Here is a 20,059-nt window from a genome sequence, read left to right as displayed (position 1 = left end):
GGAAGGTATGTACAACTTGTGACGTTTTGCTACGAACCTGTTTTCTCGAAATACAACAAAGAGCGCAAAATTTTACATCACGATATATTAGTCATACGGCTACTTCACAGCATAAACATGTGCCTTTATATAGGGGAGAAGCAAATATATTCCATATGTGCCAGAAGGGGAAGATGTTTTCATCCATCTTCAAGTCCTCCTCTCTTAACACAATATATTTCTCTTCTTCAACCTTTAAACAAATTATAGACAGTCATGTGTTCCCTCCAAACAAATCGACCAGGATGAACACGGAGGGATTATGAAAACAAATAAAAACAAGTGAAAATCAGTGGCCCCTGCTTGCCACCAGGGTCTGGGCTAAGCGTTCCAGGCTTGGGGCCCACCATTTCACTTAAATGTAGGACCTCCTTGATTGACGATGTTATGGGTCAGAGGTCAGGGAACCCTGGGTAGACACCTAATTCATTATATCCTACACAGGCTTTTCTACACGAGGGCTCTCTGCTGGAATGGGTCTGAGGCTGTGGGGAGAAGATTCATCAATACGCAACAGCTGGAAAGATGGATGGATGGTGACTGCTGAGGGACGCAAAACCCAGTTACATTGGACTTCTACTACATTGCATGTACAGAATGTGTCATTTCCTGAGAAAGTGTTTCCTACATTTGAGATCTTTTACTATCTCTTTCAAGTCTAAGTCGTGAAGTGAAGGAATTGTTGGGTTTTTCATTACTACATATTCCTACGTACCTTCTGCACATGCGTTTGATGTAGTACTCCTCCGTGCCGTGCCCTAGGTGGCGATAGTCGCTGATGTAAATTTCGCGCAAAACATTTTGGAATGCCTGACGTCATGCCTGTAAGTTTTATTTATTCGCCAATAAACAGACTGCTTTCATTTTTATCCACATCTCCTCATGCTCATCTGTCCAGGGAGCCAAAACTCGTACTTCGCATACTGTGATCGGGCTGAAATGGGTCCCGGGGTAAACCCCACCTTTTGCCCATAAAGAATAGGAATACAGAATGCAAAATAGGATACAGCACAGGCAAAACCTGAGTGAACATAAGCAGCACAGACAGATGTAAATTTTACATTTTCAAATATTTAATGATTTTGTCGCAGAGCATTCATGACAATGTGGAACCCCCAGTGAAATACAAAAAAAAGTGATAACTTTTTACTGCTACGTTTTAAACATTATTGTTGTCATTGGTGTCAGTAGGAAAGTCTTGGCCTTGCATTTGATCCAAATATATCCTTCAGCTCCCAAAGCTAACCAATGCCAAGAATAAAACATTTATCATAAATTTGCGTGAGGTGAAAAGTAAATCCTTGCAACTAGCTCATGCTGACAAACTACTCCATGCATTTGTGACCTCTGAGCGGGATATGATTAATGTAACTCCCTTAACACGCTGCTCCAGGAAGTCTTTTAAGACTTTGAAACTTTTTTTTTTTAACTCTTCGTTATACAGACTGGAACTAGAACTAGGCATACATATATATATTTTTTTCATGAATGTTCTCATAAACATGTTCTCTCTCAAAAACATAAAAAGCATATGTGGTACCTTATCAATTCATAGAAATCACTTAAGTTAGTCTTCCAGATTCAGTCAAGACTGATCTAAGTTATTGTCTATCATTGTGTATTATTATTATGATTATTGTTTTCATTTATTTAGCTTTTGTACAATGGACATCTTTAGCTTTTCTTTTCTACATTTCTTGAGGGTACCCTTGAATGGGATCACCTTCCCAACTTCCATTAGGCTGGCGAGAGGCACATTTGAAGACGGTTATTGTTTACTGGTAAAAATGTAACAAGAGAAATGCAGTTTATATGCACTTGTACATGGATACACATAATCACAGAGGTGATGGAATGTTGGCTCTGATATTTGATTAAAGTGTAAGCAAGATGAATATGATATCCAGTTGAATAACCATGGTATGTTAATCCAACTTTCAAAAAGCCAAATATTAAGGCCCATCGAAGAGGCTTGTACGGCTCAGGAAAGTTAAGTTCTTTTTAACGTCGTAGAAGCTGTAGCTCACCTTTGTGGAGCTGCATTCGTGGAGCTCATGTTATTGTTTGGTACAAACTAGGTCAAACTAAATGAGGGGACTGTGATTACAGTTAAACGGCTATAATCCGTTTGCTGAGACACTCTTTGTCAACATTCACTTGTCTACAATAAACTCATTTTTCATTGCAGCTCAAGTCATTTTCTTTTAACGAGAATAATGCATAATCCCTCCACCAGGTTTTAAATATGACCCGTGTCATTGTAGTCTAAAATTTGCCGAGGTTGAATGCCAAAGAAAAAATTTGATATCTGCAAATAGTGAATGCACCCTGATCTCAATTGTCCATAAAATGGAAATGAACGTTTGACAAACGACATTTACTCTTCAGTCTGGTAACGCTCCTACATTATTTTGTCTTCCTGCTGCTGGGTCTGTCAGGAATCATCAACAGCTAAACGACCAGCAGCCTGTTTACTATTGGAGCCAATACAGATCCAGCATGGCGCTGTTCCAACATAAGGAACTAATCTGTCTCCTTGGGTTTGTGTCCACTATGTTGTCAAGGCTACGAGGCATCAAGGTGATGAGCTGAGAGTGATGGATATCTGTATAGGAACATTTCCTTTTCCTCGCAAGTCTCTGTTCACAACAAAAGCCTTGCAGATCATAGATCACGACTGTTCCCCAGGCCGAGCCCTACAACACAGGTCAAGTGCAACCCACATGAAGAGGAACTTTTTTTCTCACACTTTCCAAAGCTCTCGCTTTCACAGTAAATCACAGATAAAGAATACGTTCTGTCAGCTTAAGAACCGAGAATGGCAGTTTTTAATTGAGGCTGGCAGGATCCGTTTTGAAAGCACACACAATTCAGATCAAGGTGCCATTATTTTGTGACCTCCAAATAGGAAAAAGTAAATATTCCATTTATTATCTTGAGTGAGCAATGACAGATTTTGAGCAAGTAATTTTTTTTTCTGTACTCAAAAGCGATCATTGCTCGCTCAATGTTTTTTCTATGCTCGAAATCCATCGTATTTTTGATGTCAAAAAACAATGTGTCCGATGGACGCACATTGATTTGAAAGTATACATGTGATGATGCAGGCAAACAAGGGCCCTACTACTTTGATGGTGGCACGACCTTGATGAAAATGTTAATATTTATCTTAATACACTGTCATCGAAGCAACTAGTTTGTGATCATAAGTCAGATGATGAACAAACTGAAATCATAAAAAAGGGAGGTAGAATTAGATCAATCATACACCAATGAACGCAAACGCCTGCTCTGAATGGAGAAAAACATGTCGTTCAAAAATATTTATGTCTGTTTTGCGTTTATTCCAAAACAAGATTCAAAACTAAGCACATCAATTATTAAGCGCGGCAATAATTACAGGGACTCGTTAAGTTACAAAACAGAAAGCAACCTTGCGTTAGGATCAGATTGGATGTGCAGCTGCAGGCTGATATATGACTGAGAACCCCCGGCCATTCCAAACAGTCTAATTACAGTGTTGGGACCCTGCAAGTTGAGAAGAAACGCTTGGAAAAAGGGGCCAGGATGAGCTGTCGGGCTCTAAATTATGTGCCACATCTTGCGTGTGCATTTTTGTTGACACTTCAGTTAGTGCCCATTCTTTGGGTAACTAGTCAGTGAAGCATGTAAGCATAACAAGGTATGGTAAAGGAATTAGAAAACGGGAAGAATCTACTGTACCTCATAAAGGTTGACAAGGAAAACAAACACCCTGATCCAAATATGCACTTACAGTAAAAAGACAAGCAAAAATATCTTGGTAAATGTTTTTTGTTTGTTTTTTTTGTTTTTTTCCAGGACAAAAAAATAGGGCTCAATATGTACCTTCAACGTTCTGATCATATTCAGTATAGAAGCTCAACAAATGATCATGTAATGTTATGTAAGGTTATGTTATCTTGTTAAAACGGAAATGAATTATATGGCATTTGAAGAAAAAAGCTTTCCCTTGTAGCAGTAATTTTCTTTCAAAAACACAAATACATTTACCATAGAAATCAACATACAATTTATGCCAAATGGCGTGGACAGCTTAGTGCTTACCTGCCACAGCTTGACACACATGACCATCCCCAATTTCGAATCTGGAACCAGGCTGCACACCGGATTCTTACTGGGTAGCTCAATAATCTTGATCTGCAAAAAAAGAGAGAAAGTTGAAACATCACAAGAAATTACTGATGCATCAAAAAAAAAAAAAAAAAAAAAGATGCGACAGAAAAAAAAACCCCTACCTTCATCAAGCTTTAAGAGTTGTGGTGAAACGTTACATAAGTGGCATATTGAATAACTTGCTCTGAACTCGTGCAAATACGTTTTGAATGGTTTTGCTAATGCTATATAATAATCGATTAGTGACCCTTCAGTCTAGCAGTTTTCAATCTTTAGGCAAACATGGCTGGTGAGAACAGCGTTTTAGATATGGATGAAAAAACGCTGACATGCTTTTTCCTTTACGTTTAGAGACATTAACAATTTTCCGCTCACGAGTCAACACCATACCTTTGCAGTGTGCGTGTATGTTTGCATAATCCCAATTCATTTCTATACAGCTGTGTGTATATCAAAGATCATGTCAAGTGCTTAATTTGACCGACCGAATTGGGCTCCCACAAAAAGGCACGGCTGCAACCTGAAGCTGTCACTGTGGCTTCAGGACCTGCGCACATCAGGAGATTCTGCGAAAAGCAGTGTAGCACCACCATCCATCATCACAGGGCAGCCACCACACTGTCCATAATAAATCCAGCTGTAGCTGACATATGACATGCCACGAATGGTCTTTTCCTGCACATACTGATGCTGATTCAGTGCTCCATTTTGCCTGCGTCCCTGACACATAATTTTTCCCATGGGAACACATACTTTCAAATCAATGTGCGTCAATGTGCAACGTTTTTTATAGAGAAGTTGTGAAACACTTGGTTCACCCTGCTCTTCATGTGACTTATATGTACTCTTTGATCTTTGGCTGCCTTAGCCAATCACGTTCTCACCTTCACGTCCTGGTTTGTCCGCTTGAGTTACTGCGGTAAATTAGCGCAGCTATGCTTATGCTACTTTCACGCAACGTTTTTTATATCGTTCGAGGTAGGGCGCTACCAGTATATCGAGCTAAAGTGTGGGTAAAGAAGGCAAACCAATCGAACTTCTCCCCCGTCCAACCATACAAATTTGTCTGTCTGGGAGCTTTGCGGCTTTCGAAAAAGAGATTCATTGACATGAAATTACAGAATCCACATTGTGCTATTTATTAATACACATAATAGTTGAGTCATTGATTTGAAATAAACTACTATCACTTGACAGTTAATTTCAAATCAGTCAGCTTTCAAAATATTCTTTGCATTTATATTATAAACAAAACTGTTTATGTAGTCTACAAAAATTGGTGTTTACCAAAAGAATTTATACATTTTAGAGCAGTCATTTCAATTCCGTGATGTTTTTGTTCAAGGTTATCATAACGTCAGATTCTGATGTCGTCCGATGCCTACTAGCAAAGATTTAAAATAATAATATGTTACAATTGTGAATGATAATCAGAACACGTTTAATGCTTTGCACATACAATTTTGAAGCTCTCTTGAAAAGGTTTATTTTCATCTCGTGTTTCACTGGGAAATATCAATAATCTCATTTGGGTTTTTTTTTTGTTTGTTTAATCTTACATCATAATGTAAAAGTTATCAAATTTATAGCTAACGTCAAAGAGTAGCGGTTATGCCAGGGGTGGGCAATTCCAGGCCTCAGGGGTTGGTGTCCTGCATGTTTTCCCGTTTTCTCTCTCAAACACTCTGAGTCAAGTGATTAGGATTATTTTCGGTTAGGATTAGGATTATTTTCGATCTTGTTGATGACCTAATTGTTTAAATCAGGTGTGTTAGGGAGAGAAAACTGGAAAACATGCAGGACACTGGCCTTCGAGAGCCGGAGTTGCCCACCCCTGGGTTATGCACATGTTATTATTAGGGAAAAAGAAGTGTTTCTTACGAATAAAAAAAATTAAAAAAAAGACACTTTCCCCTTTTTATTCTGTCCAGCAAAGCAAATTGAAGTTGTGTGATGATTCTTGGCACATCAACAGATTGAAGCAGAAATCATTTTTCCTTGAATTGAATCATTTTGAATCAAAAATTGGCTCTGGTTTGAATTAGAGACCTCAAAATTGAAATCGTGAGACAAAGATTCACGCTCCCAATTTTGTCCTTTTTATTCCATAAATTTTGGGACTCCACACATTTCTGTCCGGACCCTTAGTTTTTTAGTATTGCGAGTCCCAGGTACCCAAAACGTTCCTGTGATAAAATGAGCACTGCTGATTCTAAATAGCTCAAGTGGAGCTTGCGCCAATGCAGGCGCACTCAGATCGCAAAAAAACTTTCCTTCCAGCTTTATCCCTGTTGATGATTTGCGTATTCATTCTCATCAGGACTCGCATTTAATAGCCCTTTAGGCAATTCATCCATTTTTCTGTCTAGCATGTTTACATGCAGAACTAATAAACTGAGCCTAAAAGCCATGTCATTGCCTCAGGATATCTGCTGATCATGCGCTTCATCACCTGGAACATATCGTAAATAAAAGAACCGTGCTACTAACGAATTTCTTTCTGCCGCAATAAGCTGGAAAGAAACCAGTCATTTAGACAACTAAACTACATTTTCTCCATGGCTGTGACAAAAATGATGTCGCATACTGGCTAGTGTGTCTGTATCATTGCTTTTAATCATGGGTGTCATATTTGAGCACGATAAGCATCTGTCTGCACCAGTTATGCCTGTGTAATTGAGTGGAGAGACAAAATGGCAAAATCAACAGTGGCCTCCTTTTTGGTCTGGGATGTGGCCGTGTGTGTGTGTGTGTTTCTGTCCTTGTCTGTTGGGACAATGGTATTATTGAGGTACTGGGGAGTCAAAGGCGCCCTGGTGCCTGGTCCACTAGATGGGGGTTAGCCGAGGCACATTTGCTTGGATCAGGTGACTATTCTGTCCCTTTCAAGTGTGGCTCCTCCACAGCGGGGCAAGTAACACGAATCTGAAGGCAATAAAGATGCTTGAATAGCAGGCTGCCCTTTACTCACTTTGACACTGGCCCAGCACTAGACATTACAGGCCAGTGGGTGTTGAGCATGACACATGACCAAACAAATGATTAGACACAATGATTTTTATCAGGTACCCAATCTCATTGGGCCGGCAAATGCCATTTCTCACAAGCCAGTTAACAAGACATCCTCATAGCGCACAGAAACTCCGCTCCGAAAGTGTTGAAAGAGGGGAATTCCTTTCATTCGAATTGTCATTGATTGATCAAAAAAGGAAGATTATACAAGAAATCTAGCTTTTTTCCAGGTCTATACAGTACATAAGACTTTTGTTTGAACCCACCCATTGTCATGTCAGCAAAAGTATTGGAACACGCAATTGACGTGTGTTTTTGTTCCCTACTACATTGACATTGACATTAACGGAGTTAAATGTCTACAAATTTGGGTTCCTGTTGAAGACTGCATTTATAAGCCAGTAGTTTATAAAGGAAGTGTAACCATCAAAAAAAATATAAACCTACGTATGGGTCGAAATTTATCGGGTGGGAAGGTTAGAGCTATACAACCATTAGTACGACAGGTTGCCCAGAGAGAAAATTTGGAACTGCATTAGAAAGTCTGGGGTGACTGGGAGGTATGGTAGACTAGTACAGGACATGTATGTATCAGAAAAGCAGAACAGTGTCGAAATGCACTGTTGCTGTGACAGAGGAGTTTAAGGTGGAGGGGGCACTGCATCAGGGATCAGCTCTAAGCCTCTTCCTCTTTGCTATAGTGATGGATAGGCTGACAGAGGAGCTTAGACTAGAATCCCCGTGGACCATGATGTTTGCAGGTGACATTATGAGCTGCAGTGAAAGCAGTGAGCAGGTGGAGGAGCATTTAGAAAGCTGGAGGCATACACTGGAAAAGAGAGGTGAGAGAGGGACGACTCAGATGGTTTGGACATGTCCAGAGGACAGATAGAGAAGATGCTGTATTGGGAGAAGAATGATGAAGATGGTGCTGCCATCTGGGAGAGTGAGGAAAGCCTTAAAGGTTAAAGGATGTATTAAAGAGCTCAACAATATTTGGAGTAATAGTCACAGCTAAAATTGTAAGCATACTTGTTAGTTTTTTTCTTTTTGTTTTTTTTAATTATCTCAATCCACACAGGTTCTTAATTATTCCCATAGCAACACACCTAAAAACAGAAATGCATTGCTCCGGCAATCTCTGGTAATCTTCAGGGATGGTGTCATTTCCAGGGTGGCCTTGTCATCCATATACTGCACTTTGCCAGTTATTCAACGGGATTTTAAAGATGACTTGGCACTGTGTAGCGATGCATCGTTTACATTCGAGCCAACAGATGTTTGACTGGCCAAAAGAATACAACACATAAATGGACCTGTTTCAGTTAAGCAAACCGTATCAATTTCACGGCGGTGTCTACCAATCTTTTTTTGTTAGAACTGCTTTACAAGGAGACTTTTAATGTGAGTATTTGCATGTTTGTAAAAATTGTTGACCTAAGCATGGTGTATCAGCTCGTTCTTGACTGATACCCACGTTTCAACGAGCTCTTCAGCACTTTCGCAGATTGCCATATGATGTAAACCCTCGTAAAAACACTCACTGGACTGAGAAGGACTGGGTGACAATGGCACGGATCGACAGCCGTAAACCCACTTCGGTCGGTGCTGAGTCTGTATTTTTTTGGGAGGCTTCACTTCATGAAGCACACACTGAAAATGCCTAAATGCTCACCAAAAACGACAGGCTAATGTAACGTAGGTTTAGCCCAGCTCTTGTATCGACTGTGTTTTCATATGGTTCTAAGGTGGCACTCAAGCCGCCATTAAAGCTTAGATGAGCCGCATGCACAAAATGAGTTTTACGGCACTATGAAGTCTTTATTCACCTGGTGCTAGCAGTGTTAGCAGAATAAATGGGCGACTAGGTCACCTCATCATGCATACCTTACAGCGCGACACAGGATCAAATTTCAAACAATAATGCTATGCTAACAAACCGCAGGCTAAATGATAGGCAGGAGTCATTTTTTGTTTTTAACTCATTCACTGTCACTGACAGGCAACGGTATAAATAGCATATAACTAGGAAGGCGAGTAGTGACTGCGTTAAGGCCTAAATTGTCCAAGACACTCCCTTCACAAGCTATTATTAGCTCACAATCTACTTAATGGGCACTCGTTTTAATCTATTTTAAGCATCTGTTCCAGTATGTTTGCACAAATCTTCTTTCTTCTTCTTTTTTTTTTAACAAAGGCATAAAATATACCAACAAATAATGCAATGTGCTTGTGTTTGTGATGCACCCCAATGTACCTGTAAATAAAAACTGAAATGTTGCTTGCTCTTTTGAATTTCATTTTGTGGTGTTTATAGCAAAAATGCAGGAATCAGTTTCACTGTTCCAATATCTTGGAAAAGAAGAATGAATGCATTGAATCTATTCACCGAACTGGGTGTTGGAAGCCACGGCCAAAAGTTAGTGGCTGTCAGCTATTGTTGTCCAAAGTGTTCTGTTTTGCTGTTTTGCTATTGTTGTCCAAAGTGTTCTGTTTTGCTGATGACTGTATGTGCATTGCATTGTCATGTGACTTAAACACGTGCCACTGAAACGCCACTGAAACTTCTACCAATGGTCCAGAAATGCTTGAGCTCATGATCAAATTTGAATGGTCAGCATTTAGGGATCCAGACAAATTCATTAAACACGGTAGCATTGTAATAGCCAATCAGACAATGACACGACTGAATTTGATACTTTTTTTAGATGTATTTTACAGCAAAAAAATGTTTAATATAACCTCCACCAAAATAAATGCATAAATGCATTAAGGCATATGATATTGTTTTGATTCCTGATGAGGGTAGTGCTGTCCCACTTCACTGGCTGGGAGGAATGGATCAACCAATATAGCTAAAGTGGTGATCACAACGTTTAATATTATCAGGGCTCACCTCCTGAGTTTGTTCTCCTCCAAAGGCGAGCAGACACATCCTCTGTCCCACCTCCAACAAGGAACACTGACAGAATCCAACAAATCCTGTACTCAGAGAGTCCACCAGCTTACTGCGACCTTGACTCAGATTCCAAAGACAGACCCTCATGTCACGTCCCTGACTTAGCCATCAGAAGAAAAGTAAGACAGGCAAATGTTTCATAAGTTAATTTAGAGGAGAGAAAAAAAAACATATAGCCAAATACAGCATACTGACGTACTTACCTAATGAGTGTATCCTCCGAAGAAAGTGTACTGACCCAGATGACTGAACTCTCAGAATGACCTTCAATGATTGTCTGCGCCCTCCTGCTGTTCAAATTCCACATATGGATGGCACCTTTCCCTGACCTGCCACCCCAAAAAACCTGAGTAAACATATATGCAACTGCCTCACAAATGATCAGTTTTCAATTATTTTCCACATATTTATGGTTTCATTTGTGTTTTCACACGGCCTAATTAAGCAACACTGTACAGTACCACATGCAAATAAAACCAGGAAAGGTCAAGATTTGTGATTATGTTCAAGAACGAAAACCAAAAATGTTTTCACAAGACAATATAAAAGGAAGAAAAACAAAAGGTCAGAATGTAATACCTCTGTAGTACCGAATGAGGTAGGGTATCTTTTATTTGATCAAATTGCAAAACTAAAATAAAACTAAAACCTAAAGTAAAACAAAAAGATGGATACATTTTGGTTTTCACAGAAAAGTAATAAAATCCCGGAAAAACGAAAAAAAAAAGATCAATTTAAAAAATATTACAATTTTTAGCAGGGCTGTATACAAATAGAGTACTGCGATTAGCAATAGACTGCAAAATAGTTTTCACCACAGCGGGATGTAAAAAGTTAGTTTCATTGTTAAATGTCATAGTATGCTCCTGGTGTTTTTAACTTCAAAAAACAGTAAGGTACTGCAGATCCCACGATAGCTGATCACTGAGGCTAAGGCCTTGTCGAAATGTTAACGGCTTTTTTAAACCCACAGTCTTGCCTCGTCGTTGTTGTTTGTTTAAAGAAATCACGTCTCAACAAATCCAGCACAGTGCGGTTTCATTCACTTACAGGTATGCCAAGTAGCTAGGCGGCAGTAGTGTCGCCAAATTCTGTCCAATTAGAAAGAACTTCCGCCACTGACGTCACCAGTATCTGCGTCTTTGGGGGGAAAACGAGTAACGCGAAGTTTAAGATGGTTACATGCAACCATGAAACAGAGGCTTGGCCAAATCTCCACTTTGGCCGGAGGTTTTGAAAGATTCGGTTTAGATGAAAAGAAAAAAAAAAAAAAAGCCTGGTCACGTATAGCAATTAGGGCAAAATGGAGACGTTTAATGCCAGTTTGCAAGAACCCCAGCTACGTATAGACAAGGCCTAAGTCAACTAATACTGCAAAAATATATACAGTATATATTTTTCTTCGCCACTTTGCGCTTCAAAATTTGCACCCTCAGTGCTTCGTGTTGTTTTTATTTATTTAATAACAAATACATTTACAACTCCTGCTTTCATTGGTTGATCTTGCACCAGTAGCCAATCACATGTCTTGTAGGGGAGCGCATGAGCTGATTGACTGGTTGTCTCGCCAGTCTTGTCCAAGCTGTTAAATATGTGTACATTAGTAATCTTTGTCTCAAATCTGTAAAGTATAAATACTTTTCACATTTCAAAAATTCTGGTAATCACACATGCACAAAAACTCTGTGTTCCTACTTTGCAGATTTCACTTATCGCAGGGTCGAGGGGGGTTTTCGGTCACTATTGATGGTGAAAAACGAGGGAACACTGTATATTTGTAATACCGTATTTTCCGCACTATAAGGCGCACCCTCAATTAATGACATATTTTTAAAAAATTCCATATATGAGGCGCACCGGATTATAAAGCGTACCCTCAATTAATGACACATTTTTAAACTTTTTCAATCATAATATAGTAATACTCAAAGTAATAAAAAAAATAACTCAAATAATAACTCTAAAGTCTCAGTAGGATTATAACTCAATGTCAATATGACCAACCTTGTTCAACTGTAAACACACAAAAGAAAACAGGTAAACCTTACTTTATCAGCTCATTCCCCATCTACCAATCCCAATCTCAATATTGATAAGGGGCACCTGATTATAAGGCGCACCATCAGCTTTTTTAAAAAATTAAGGCTTTTAGGTGTGCCTTATAGTGCGGAAAATACGGTATATGAGTGAGTTGAATGTGGTACCCAGAGAAGAGGAGTGGAGTGTCCCCTCCATGGCAACTGAAGTGGAGGGTGTTGAAAGCTCCACTGGCACCCCGCAGGGTGTAGATTGGGGATGGTGCTGGCCGAGACATCGTCCACAGCGAGCGCGTGAAGAAACAACAAAGCGATGGCCTGATACTCACTGAAACAGAAAAGTCCCAAAACAACATTTCAAGTCATCTTATTATTGAGAAGCTGTTCAAACAGCAATACGGCCTAAAAATCATGTAATCATAAATAGTCATGCCAGATCATAGTTTTGTTTATACCTTTTTTCCAACAGTGTGTGTATTTTTTTCAAATGTGTGGCAGTGTGATTTCGCTATCCGAGATTTTAGTATATTAGGCTCAAAGTGTTGAATAGCAAGCATGTTCTACACTCAAAGAAACATAATACATAATGATTCCCTTTCTATCTCATACTCATTTCTCAAGTCACAACTTTACTAAATTTGCTGGCTGTAATTTATCAAGCTCCAAACACAAGATACTATCAGAGTACCAGAGAATCCAAATAAAGTGTGCCAAATATGCGTAAAGAATGGATCAGTTATGGTAGTAACAGTACTCTTTATAACAGTTGAAAAAATAGCATAAAAAAACAAACCAAAGCACCCTGTGCAACTTGATGAAAAGAGCTCACTAACACTTTAAGAAGCGACTGCTACAACAACAAAACATTGTGTCGCACTAGAGTTTTATGTACTGTATGCATTTTCCCTACTTTTAGCGGCTACAAAGCCTGCAGCTATTTGCTGCAGAGGCTCTCGTTCTTGTAGACTTCCTCCTTCCAGCCTCCAGGATAACACCTCTTTTACTCAATACGTCATAAATCACAACTTTTGACAGCTTAATTATAGTAAACAGATTCTGGCTTCTCACTCCTAGAGGCACTTGTAAGAGTTGAGGCTTTTATGTCATCTGTCAGCTGGGCAGCGGAGGAAAGCCATTCGACCACAGGTAATCTGTCAAATATACATTGACGAGGGATCAGGCACCTTCAATAATTAGATGAGTGTGTTAATAATCACTGTGACTGCATGTGAATCGAAATCCCATTATCATTGTAAAATGCAATACACTGTATAATTCTCTAATGGTACAGTCTCAACACTCAAACAACAGCTATGGATACCTTTGCTAGCGTACGTACAGGTATGCGTCGTCGTACGACCCTGTCATGTGAGAAGTGAATAACAATGCTCTGTTTACATTTAAATCTTATTTGAATTGGGCTTTAAAGACTGAAAGCGCTTACACAATGCACTTGGTTTCTGCTGCCCCACCATGAGACGGCCAGGTGCAAGCTTGCCCCTATTTGGAGCACGTTGTGAAGCCAAGCAAAGAAGGTATGCTACGGCCCTTTTCACTGGTTTTTGACAAAAAGTATCTAAATTTGTTAAATGTGTTACTGTTATAATAGAAAGAGATGAGCAGCAGTGGGAATACAAAGTGTGTGTGTGTGTGTGTGTGTGTGTGTGTGTGTGTGTGTGTGTGCGCGTGTGCATGCGTGTGCGCGTGTGTGTGTATGTGAGTGGGGGGGTAAGGTTAAAGTTGCCCATGTGAGTCTGAAAAGCTGATAAAATATTATTATTATTATTATTATAAATTATTATTAACTTGTGGCAGAAAGTGAAAATCAAGAATATTCATGTTATTACTAAAATAAAGCATGCCCCATAATCAGAGTTTTTGTTAGTTAGTTAGTTTCTTTATTGTATGATTTGTTTGCTTTAATATGAATTGCAATGTACCGGTATTTTATCTTGAGTTTAAGTTGAATCACATTGAATTTATGCTTACCACATGAAATGTGGTATACAAATAAAATGACATTGACATAAGGCATAATGCTGGACCGGTGGTTTAGCAGATGTGTTTGCAATAGTCCCAAACTACTTAAAGTACTACTTAAAACTTGTACAGCAATAAAAAAAATTAAAATACAGTCTGTAATTAATTTGATAACTACATTTTTAATGTTTCCGCTTGCTGTCAACTGAAAATGACAGGGAGAGCGAGACAAAACTGCAAGGCAATGTACGCATGCATGTACTGTAGATGCAAATGCTAAAACTATTATTGCAACAAAAAAATGATTTGAAGTTAGAATGCTTTATTTAACTTATTTAATTTATTTGACAGCTGAATATTTGTCGAAAATCCCTAAAAGTCATGATCACTATCTGACACGCCAAACAAACAGCTCATTGTTACTCTTCTACAGTTATTCATCTTCAGACTCGTCCGATTTGTTTGAAATGGAGGTCTTCGGAAATTATTTGCTGATCATCTTACTTGGAATGTTCTTTACCCAAGAGATGACTATTGTGAGATCAGAACATGGAAGGTTGCCCTTTGCTGTTTCTCTCCCCTCCGACCCCGCCTGCTGATGTCGGCTTCAAGCGCACATCCACGGGCTGAAGGAGACAAGTCAAGCCCTCTTTTCCTTTTCATAATGCGTCAGATTCCAACGGAAAAAATGAGCCACGCAGCCTCACCGTCGGCAACAAAGAGTCAATTAGCTGGCTCTTGACCAAAGTGCCTTTTTGCGATGTTCTGTGCAAACACTCTGAAATAGATGCATCCTATATCCAATTAGAGGTATATATAAACATGTTACCTTTTTCCAATTCAAATTAATGTTATTCAAACACAGATATGTGGAAGAATTCGGTCTGTTTTCAGTTTTGCAACTATAAATCGAGCCCCCTAATACGTTGGTTGAAAATGAGGAAAAAAATCTCTACTTGTACTCTGAGATATACAGTACCACCCTCAAAAGTCAATTGTAATCACTATTATAAATTGTACATTAATTACCCTTTCCAAAAGGTGACGACCATGCAAATGGCATCTTTTGAGCAAAATCAACAAGCGATGTTCTGACCAACAACTGTAAAACGTGTTTTAGTGCGGTATGAAGAAAATGGCAAAACCCAACAACAGTGTTTTGTGAGGGTCTATCGCTTAAGCTAATGGGTGGTTAAATCTGCATTCCAGGCCAGTCTTGTAAGTGTGTGACAGGGGGAGCCTCACTCTCATAACAGGTGGATTAGGCTTTACTCGTTGTCCTCCTTTTGCAAAAGGGCTGTGTATAGCTATGACTCATGGACAGAGTGTCTTGTTTTCACTGTCCGAAGACACTGGGGTGAGGGTGACTTTCCACTAGCAACTCCTGCTCCCTTTCACAGAAACACAAAAGCGGGGAACCACGAAGGTGTCGCTGTTCAGGGGCCGTGGGCTGCCAAACCAAAGTATGTTTATAAGATGAGTACAATGGCCACTTTCCCCTGCCATGACTTCCCGGTGGACTGCTTCTTCTGTTTAACCAGGCGTCAGCATTTCCATTTGCTGAGCATCGCTGAACAATGACTCTGTTGTGGTGCCAGATCCAGTCACCCACAAACCCAAATACAAACAGCTCTGGCATGGAGCTATACATACTGTAGGTAAACAAAAAGGCAACGGGATGTCACTCAGATGTCTTTGCAAGGACCCAAACAAATAATGCTTGTTTTTTTTTTTTTTTGGTTGTTTTGTTTTTAAACAAAGGAACGTCAAGGGGATTCCATGCCAAATAACGCCAAGAAAAATCTAAATAGTGATGGTGTAACGTTTTTAGGGAAGGGGTTTGGGAGTTAAAAAAAACAACAACAAAAAAGCTGTGGAAGGAAGTCTTCTCTTGAACCATTATATGTCAGAAACTACTGGGTCAGTCTTCCAAAAGTAGGTATTGTCAGAGAGGGGATTCAACAAAAATTCCAAATCTGCAATTGTTAGATTGGTGCATATTTGAGTCATTTGAATTTTTAATGAATAATTTCACCTTGTGGATAACATGATCCTAACAAAATTTCCCATCTCTCACATGTTCTCTAAAACATATAAAGCTTAGGAGATGTTTCTGTCTTAGCATGCAATTACGGAGTCAAATTAACCATATTCCCCGACATCCATGATAGACATGGCTCAGCATGTAACAGCTGCAATAAGCACTAGTTAATCCGGCAAAACACTTTTCTGCATTTTGCAGCACAATAGTAATTCACTAATATAATGAATATGCAAGTCATATGGTCTGTCTGCTTATCTCATTCAAGATGGCCACATAATAATATGTCAGGAAGGGGCAGAAGGCAGTAGAGGAGGGTTGAAGCTTCTGCTGCCTATAACTGATAAGACAGCTCTACGTAATCTGAGTCTAAGTCTGTGGATAAAGGCAGTTTGTCTCTTCTTGGACTATCTGTCCACACCTACTGCGTAATTAGGTCTAATTATGAGAAAAAGGTCCGCTTCCCCTTCATGTTATTAAATAAGAGCCTGCCTCATCTGCCAAGAATCTCTCAACGCCAGCAAAGGGCTGGCGACCTTCAGATCAAACATCACCGCTATCTGTGCGCCAGCCCCACCCTTTCTTTTCCTCACCACATAAGGAGGTACCGTTATGATGCCGGGCACTCCGGGTTTTTGTTTTGGGAGGTAGAAGTAATGATGAGTCTTGTCCACATTCCTCTTTTGACCCTAGTGCCGGTATCACCGTAATCAGTGACTCCCCACCTGAGTTGCGCCCTTGTCAAATTCTGCCATTCATAAATAACTGTGGGCAGGAGGTTATGGTTATCACCGGTGGCTTCAAAAACTTGAAGGCATGAAGGCATTGGATTTCCAGATCCTCTGCTCTGATATCAGTTCAACCAAACAGATCGGAGCTACAGGATGAATAAATCAAAGTGAAATGTACATTAATAGAAAAAAACTCAACTCACCCAACGCTCGTAATAGTCACCCAAAGGAAAAAAAAAATCCCCTCATATCATAAAATGCATTAGGAATATAAAAGGTTTAGCACTTGAAAGGGAAGCAAAGCACACAAGCTGATCCCAACGCAGGAGCAACTGACATTTCAGTTTCTTACCATGACCAAATATTAACCATAATATTAACCACCACTAATCAGCAGTTACGTGGTTGTGTGTCTGATATTTTCCTGCCTAGCATTAAATGTTGCATTTTCAAATTTTTTTCTTTTTTTTGAGTACACTGTTAGAAAATTAACAATCTTGCATGCAAAAGTAAACATAACAGGAGACCAGCTATACTTTTCTTCAACTGCAAAACCAAAATATGTATGTTTGGTACTGAGATCAATATTAAAGATTGTTTTATTTTTTTTTTTGACCAAACCACACCATTTCCACATGATAATGAATGTCTACTGTTTATCAGTTTTGGCAGTCAACATTTTGTTTTCTTGAATCCCGTGTATACCAGTAAGAGCAGAGTGGTGATAAATCCAAGTCAATGTGTGTTGTTAGAGTAACTATTGAAATGTTGAACATGCTTAGATTACAGAGTTTACATGCATGTTGAAAGCCTGGTTTCACATGAATGAAATCTTTTTTTCTTGAATCTATGTAAATATTCAAACTGTTTGAATAGGGAGAACTTCAGCAGAGTTATTCTATTGTTGGACAGCTTTTTTACCCTGACCTCCCGCCATAGATAGTTCGAAGAAGGAAACCAACTCGCCGAAGGAGAGGCAGGTTCATTATTAAAGTCCAGTTAGACAAACAACATGGGAAGTGTTTAGGAAGCCACACACCCATTATTGTGTCTTGGTGGGGAGATCTGGACTGGATAAACAGCCCCGCGTCAGATAGATGCTGAAGTCAGACACAAGTGCACCAACACCCACTGTCAGTCACAGATCCACTGAACGGGAAGAGGTGGCATTGTTTGCGTGAATAGCGTGAATGCTAAGCAGGGGCCATACCAGATAAGACCTCAATGCCTTGTGGGTGTCATTGAGGCAAGCATTGATGGAGCACCGTGTCATAGGGTCCTGATTTAGCAGATCCTGTCTATGGTCAACAGGTACCAGAGTGCTTATCTGTTTGCACTATCACCAATTTCCTCCATAAAGTCATTTACCTGGACACTACGGGATTGAGGAACACAAGAGGGTCAATAGCTTGAGTGTCATACGTCAACACTAATTTTAGTGTGGTGCCCTGAGAATCAGCAAGCATGTGTGTGTAAAAAACATCTATTGTGCTATACGGGTTGAACCAAATAGTTGACTGTTTGACTTTTTTCAATTTTTTGGAGGCAATTGGTACATTTGCACCTATTATAATTCATTATTCTGCATGATTGCTTACATGTGCGCACTTCATCGAAAGAGGTTGTGGTTGCTAAATCAGTCTCTCAAGAATACCGGTGGTTCTTTTAGGTCGTTATGTACAGTAGGGCCACAAGATTTTAGAAAAGCATTGGATTGCGATTTTTCACCGCTCAGTTTGGGAATATCACATGACCAAACATAGATGGGACATGAGTAACTGTGATGCCATTTTCAGTAGAAAGCAAGCACTAAAAGGGCCATCCCAGGGATGGATGAAAACAGTGACCTGTTTTTGCTCCATAACTCATATTCCACAAATGCATTGTTCAGAATGCCATGTTCAGACTGGAGAGGTTGCCTAGAACATTAATGTAAAGACATTTGTGGACTTGACTTCCCCTTTAAGCAAATATCAAGCTTAATATACAGTAGGTAGTAGAGAGTCACAAATACCTTAACCTGTAGTACAATGTACATCAAGTTTCCAGTTGATTAAGAAGAAGTGCTACGTAATAACATTGATAAGCTAACAATACGTATAACGAAAGAATGAATAAAGACAACACGCAACACAAGCAGCAGCTCAATGCAACATGTTTTGCATTAAATGGAGCATTTCTCAAAATGTTGAATGGCTGCATCTCTTTTGCTAAAATGCACTGTGGGCACACATTTACTATGTGGAAGAAAACACCTGCTTCTAAAGTTTCATCTGTTGACATGTGAACTGCATTTGGCCACATCAAGTATATAACATTCCAATGGCCCTCTTTTGTTTTTGAATTCATTCAACTCAATAAATGCATTATCCCATATTTCTGGCATCTGGCAGGATCCTTGTATTGCAGTGAAAAGTTCATTCAACCATTAGCGTTAGGGTTGTTGTTGTTGTTTTTTTGTTTGTTTTGTTTTTCCCAGTGATAGAGCAACCTGTGTGGTCTAAAACTAGCAACAGAGTCGCTTTCAAAACCCTCATTGATATTTAACCCACAGCACATATGGACCTCATAAGAAATTAAACATATAGCACATATAATTGTGTAGTTGTGTTTTCAACTAAATATTTCTACAACGATTTCAAACTGATAGTAGGCTGTATTTCTTAACGTGTAAGGCTTAATTGAAGTGTAAATATAACACCCACAAATGTGGTTAATAATATCAAGCAGTCACTCCAGGTATCATCCCTATGACTAGCGATTACGAAAAGCAAACACGGACAGGTTTCAAGAGTGCGGCATGATAGGACTTCATAGCAAACGATTACAATTTTATTTGTGAGAGATTCATGTCAATTTACCCTAAGACTCATGTCAACTAAAAGTGACATGTAAAGAGAAACCCCACGTGATTATTGTGTCATCAAAACCGAATTACCTTACATGAGAACTAGCTGAAAAAGCAAGCAACAAATGCCCACGGAGGGCAAGACACAACCTTTAGAATAAAGAAATGTATGACGATTGCAAAATAAGGTTTAACACAATACCATGTTTGGACGACAGTTGTCAGGATCCATGTTGTGCAGCTAAACTCAGATACAAA

At 39.4% G+C, this 20,059-nt stretch overlaps 1 protein-coding gene across 6 annotated transcripts in view; it reads right to left on the bottom strand.

Annotated features, from left to right (window-relative positions):
* Positions 1-20,059, bottom strand: part of gnb1l (guanine nucleotide binding protein (G protein), beta polypeptide 1-like) — a 44,374-nt gene extending 24,315 nt beyond the window's left edge. For 5 of the 6 annotated variants that reach the window (XR_015866568.1, XR_015866569.1, XR_015866565.1 and 2 more), the window contains exons 1-6: positions 20,004-20,047; positions 13,270-13,352; positions 12,370-12,529; positions 10,369-10,494; positions 10,103-10,265; positions 4,126-4,218 (exon numbers count right to left, since the gene is read on the bottom strand). Coding sequence is in view for 3 of the 6 variants with exons in the window: in XM_088422922.1 (XP_088279048.1) it covers positions 4,126-4,218; positions 10,103-10,265; positions 10,369-10,494; positions 12,370-12,529; position 13,270 (543 nt within the window). In the remaining 3 variants the exon portion in view is untranslated. Of the gene's footprint in view, positions 1-4,125; positions 4,219-10,102; positions 10,266-10,368; positions 10,495-12,369; positions 12,530-13,269; positions 13,353-20,003 lie in introns of all 6 variants that reach the window. The other variant, XM_088422942.1, reaches the window with a different exon arrangement.

The sequence above is a fragment of the Hippichthys cyanospilos genome, chromosome 1 (genome assembly GCF_059441005.1).
Source record: "Hippichthys cyanospilos isolate Australia breed blue-spotted pipefish chromosome 1, RoL_Hcya_1.0, whole genome shotgun sequence".
NCBI classification, from domain to species: domain Eukaryota; kingdom Metazoa; phylum Chordata; class Actinopteri; order Syngnathiformes; family Syngnathidae; genus Hippichthys; species Hippichthys cyanospilos.
The sequence above is the reverse complement of the archived record's forward strand: the minus strand, read 5'-3'. Positions and strand labels throughout refer to the sequence as shown.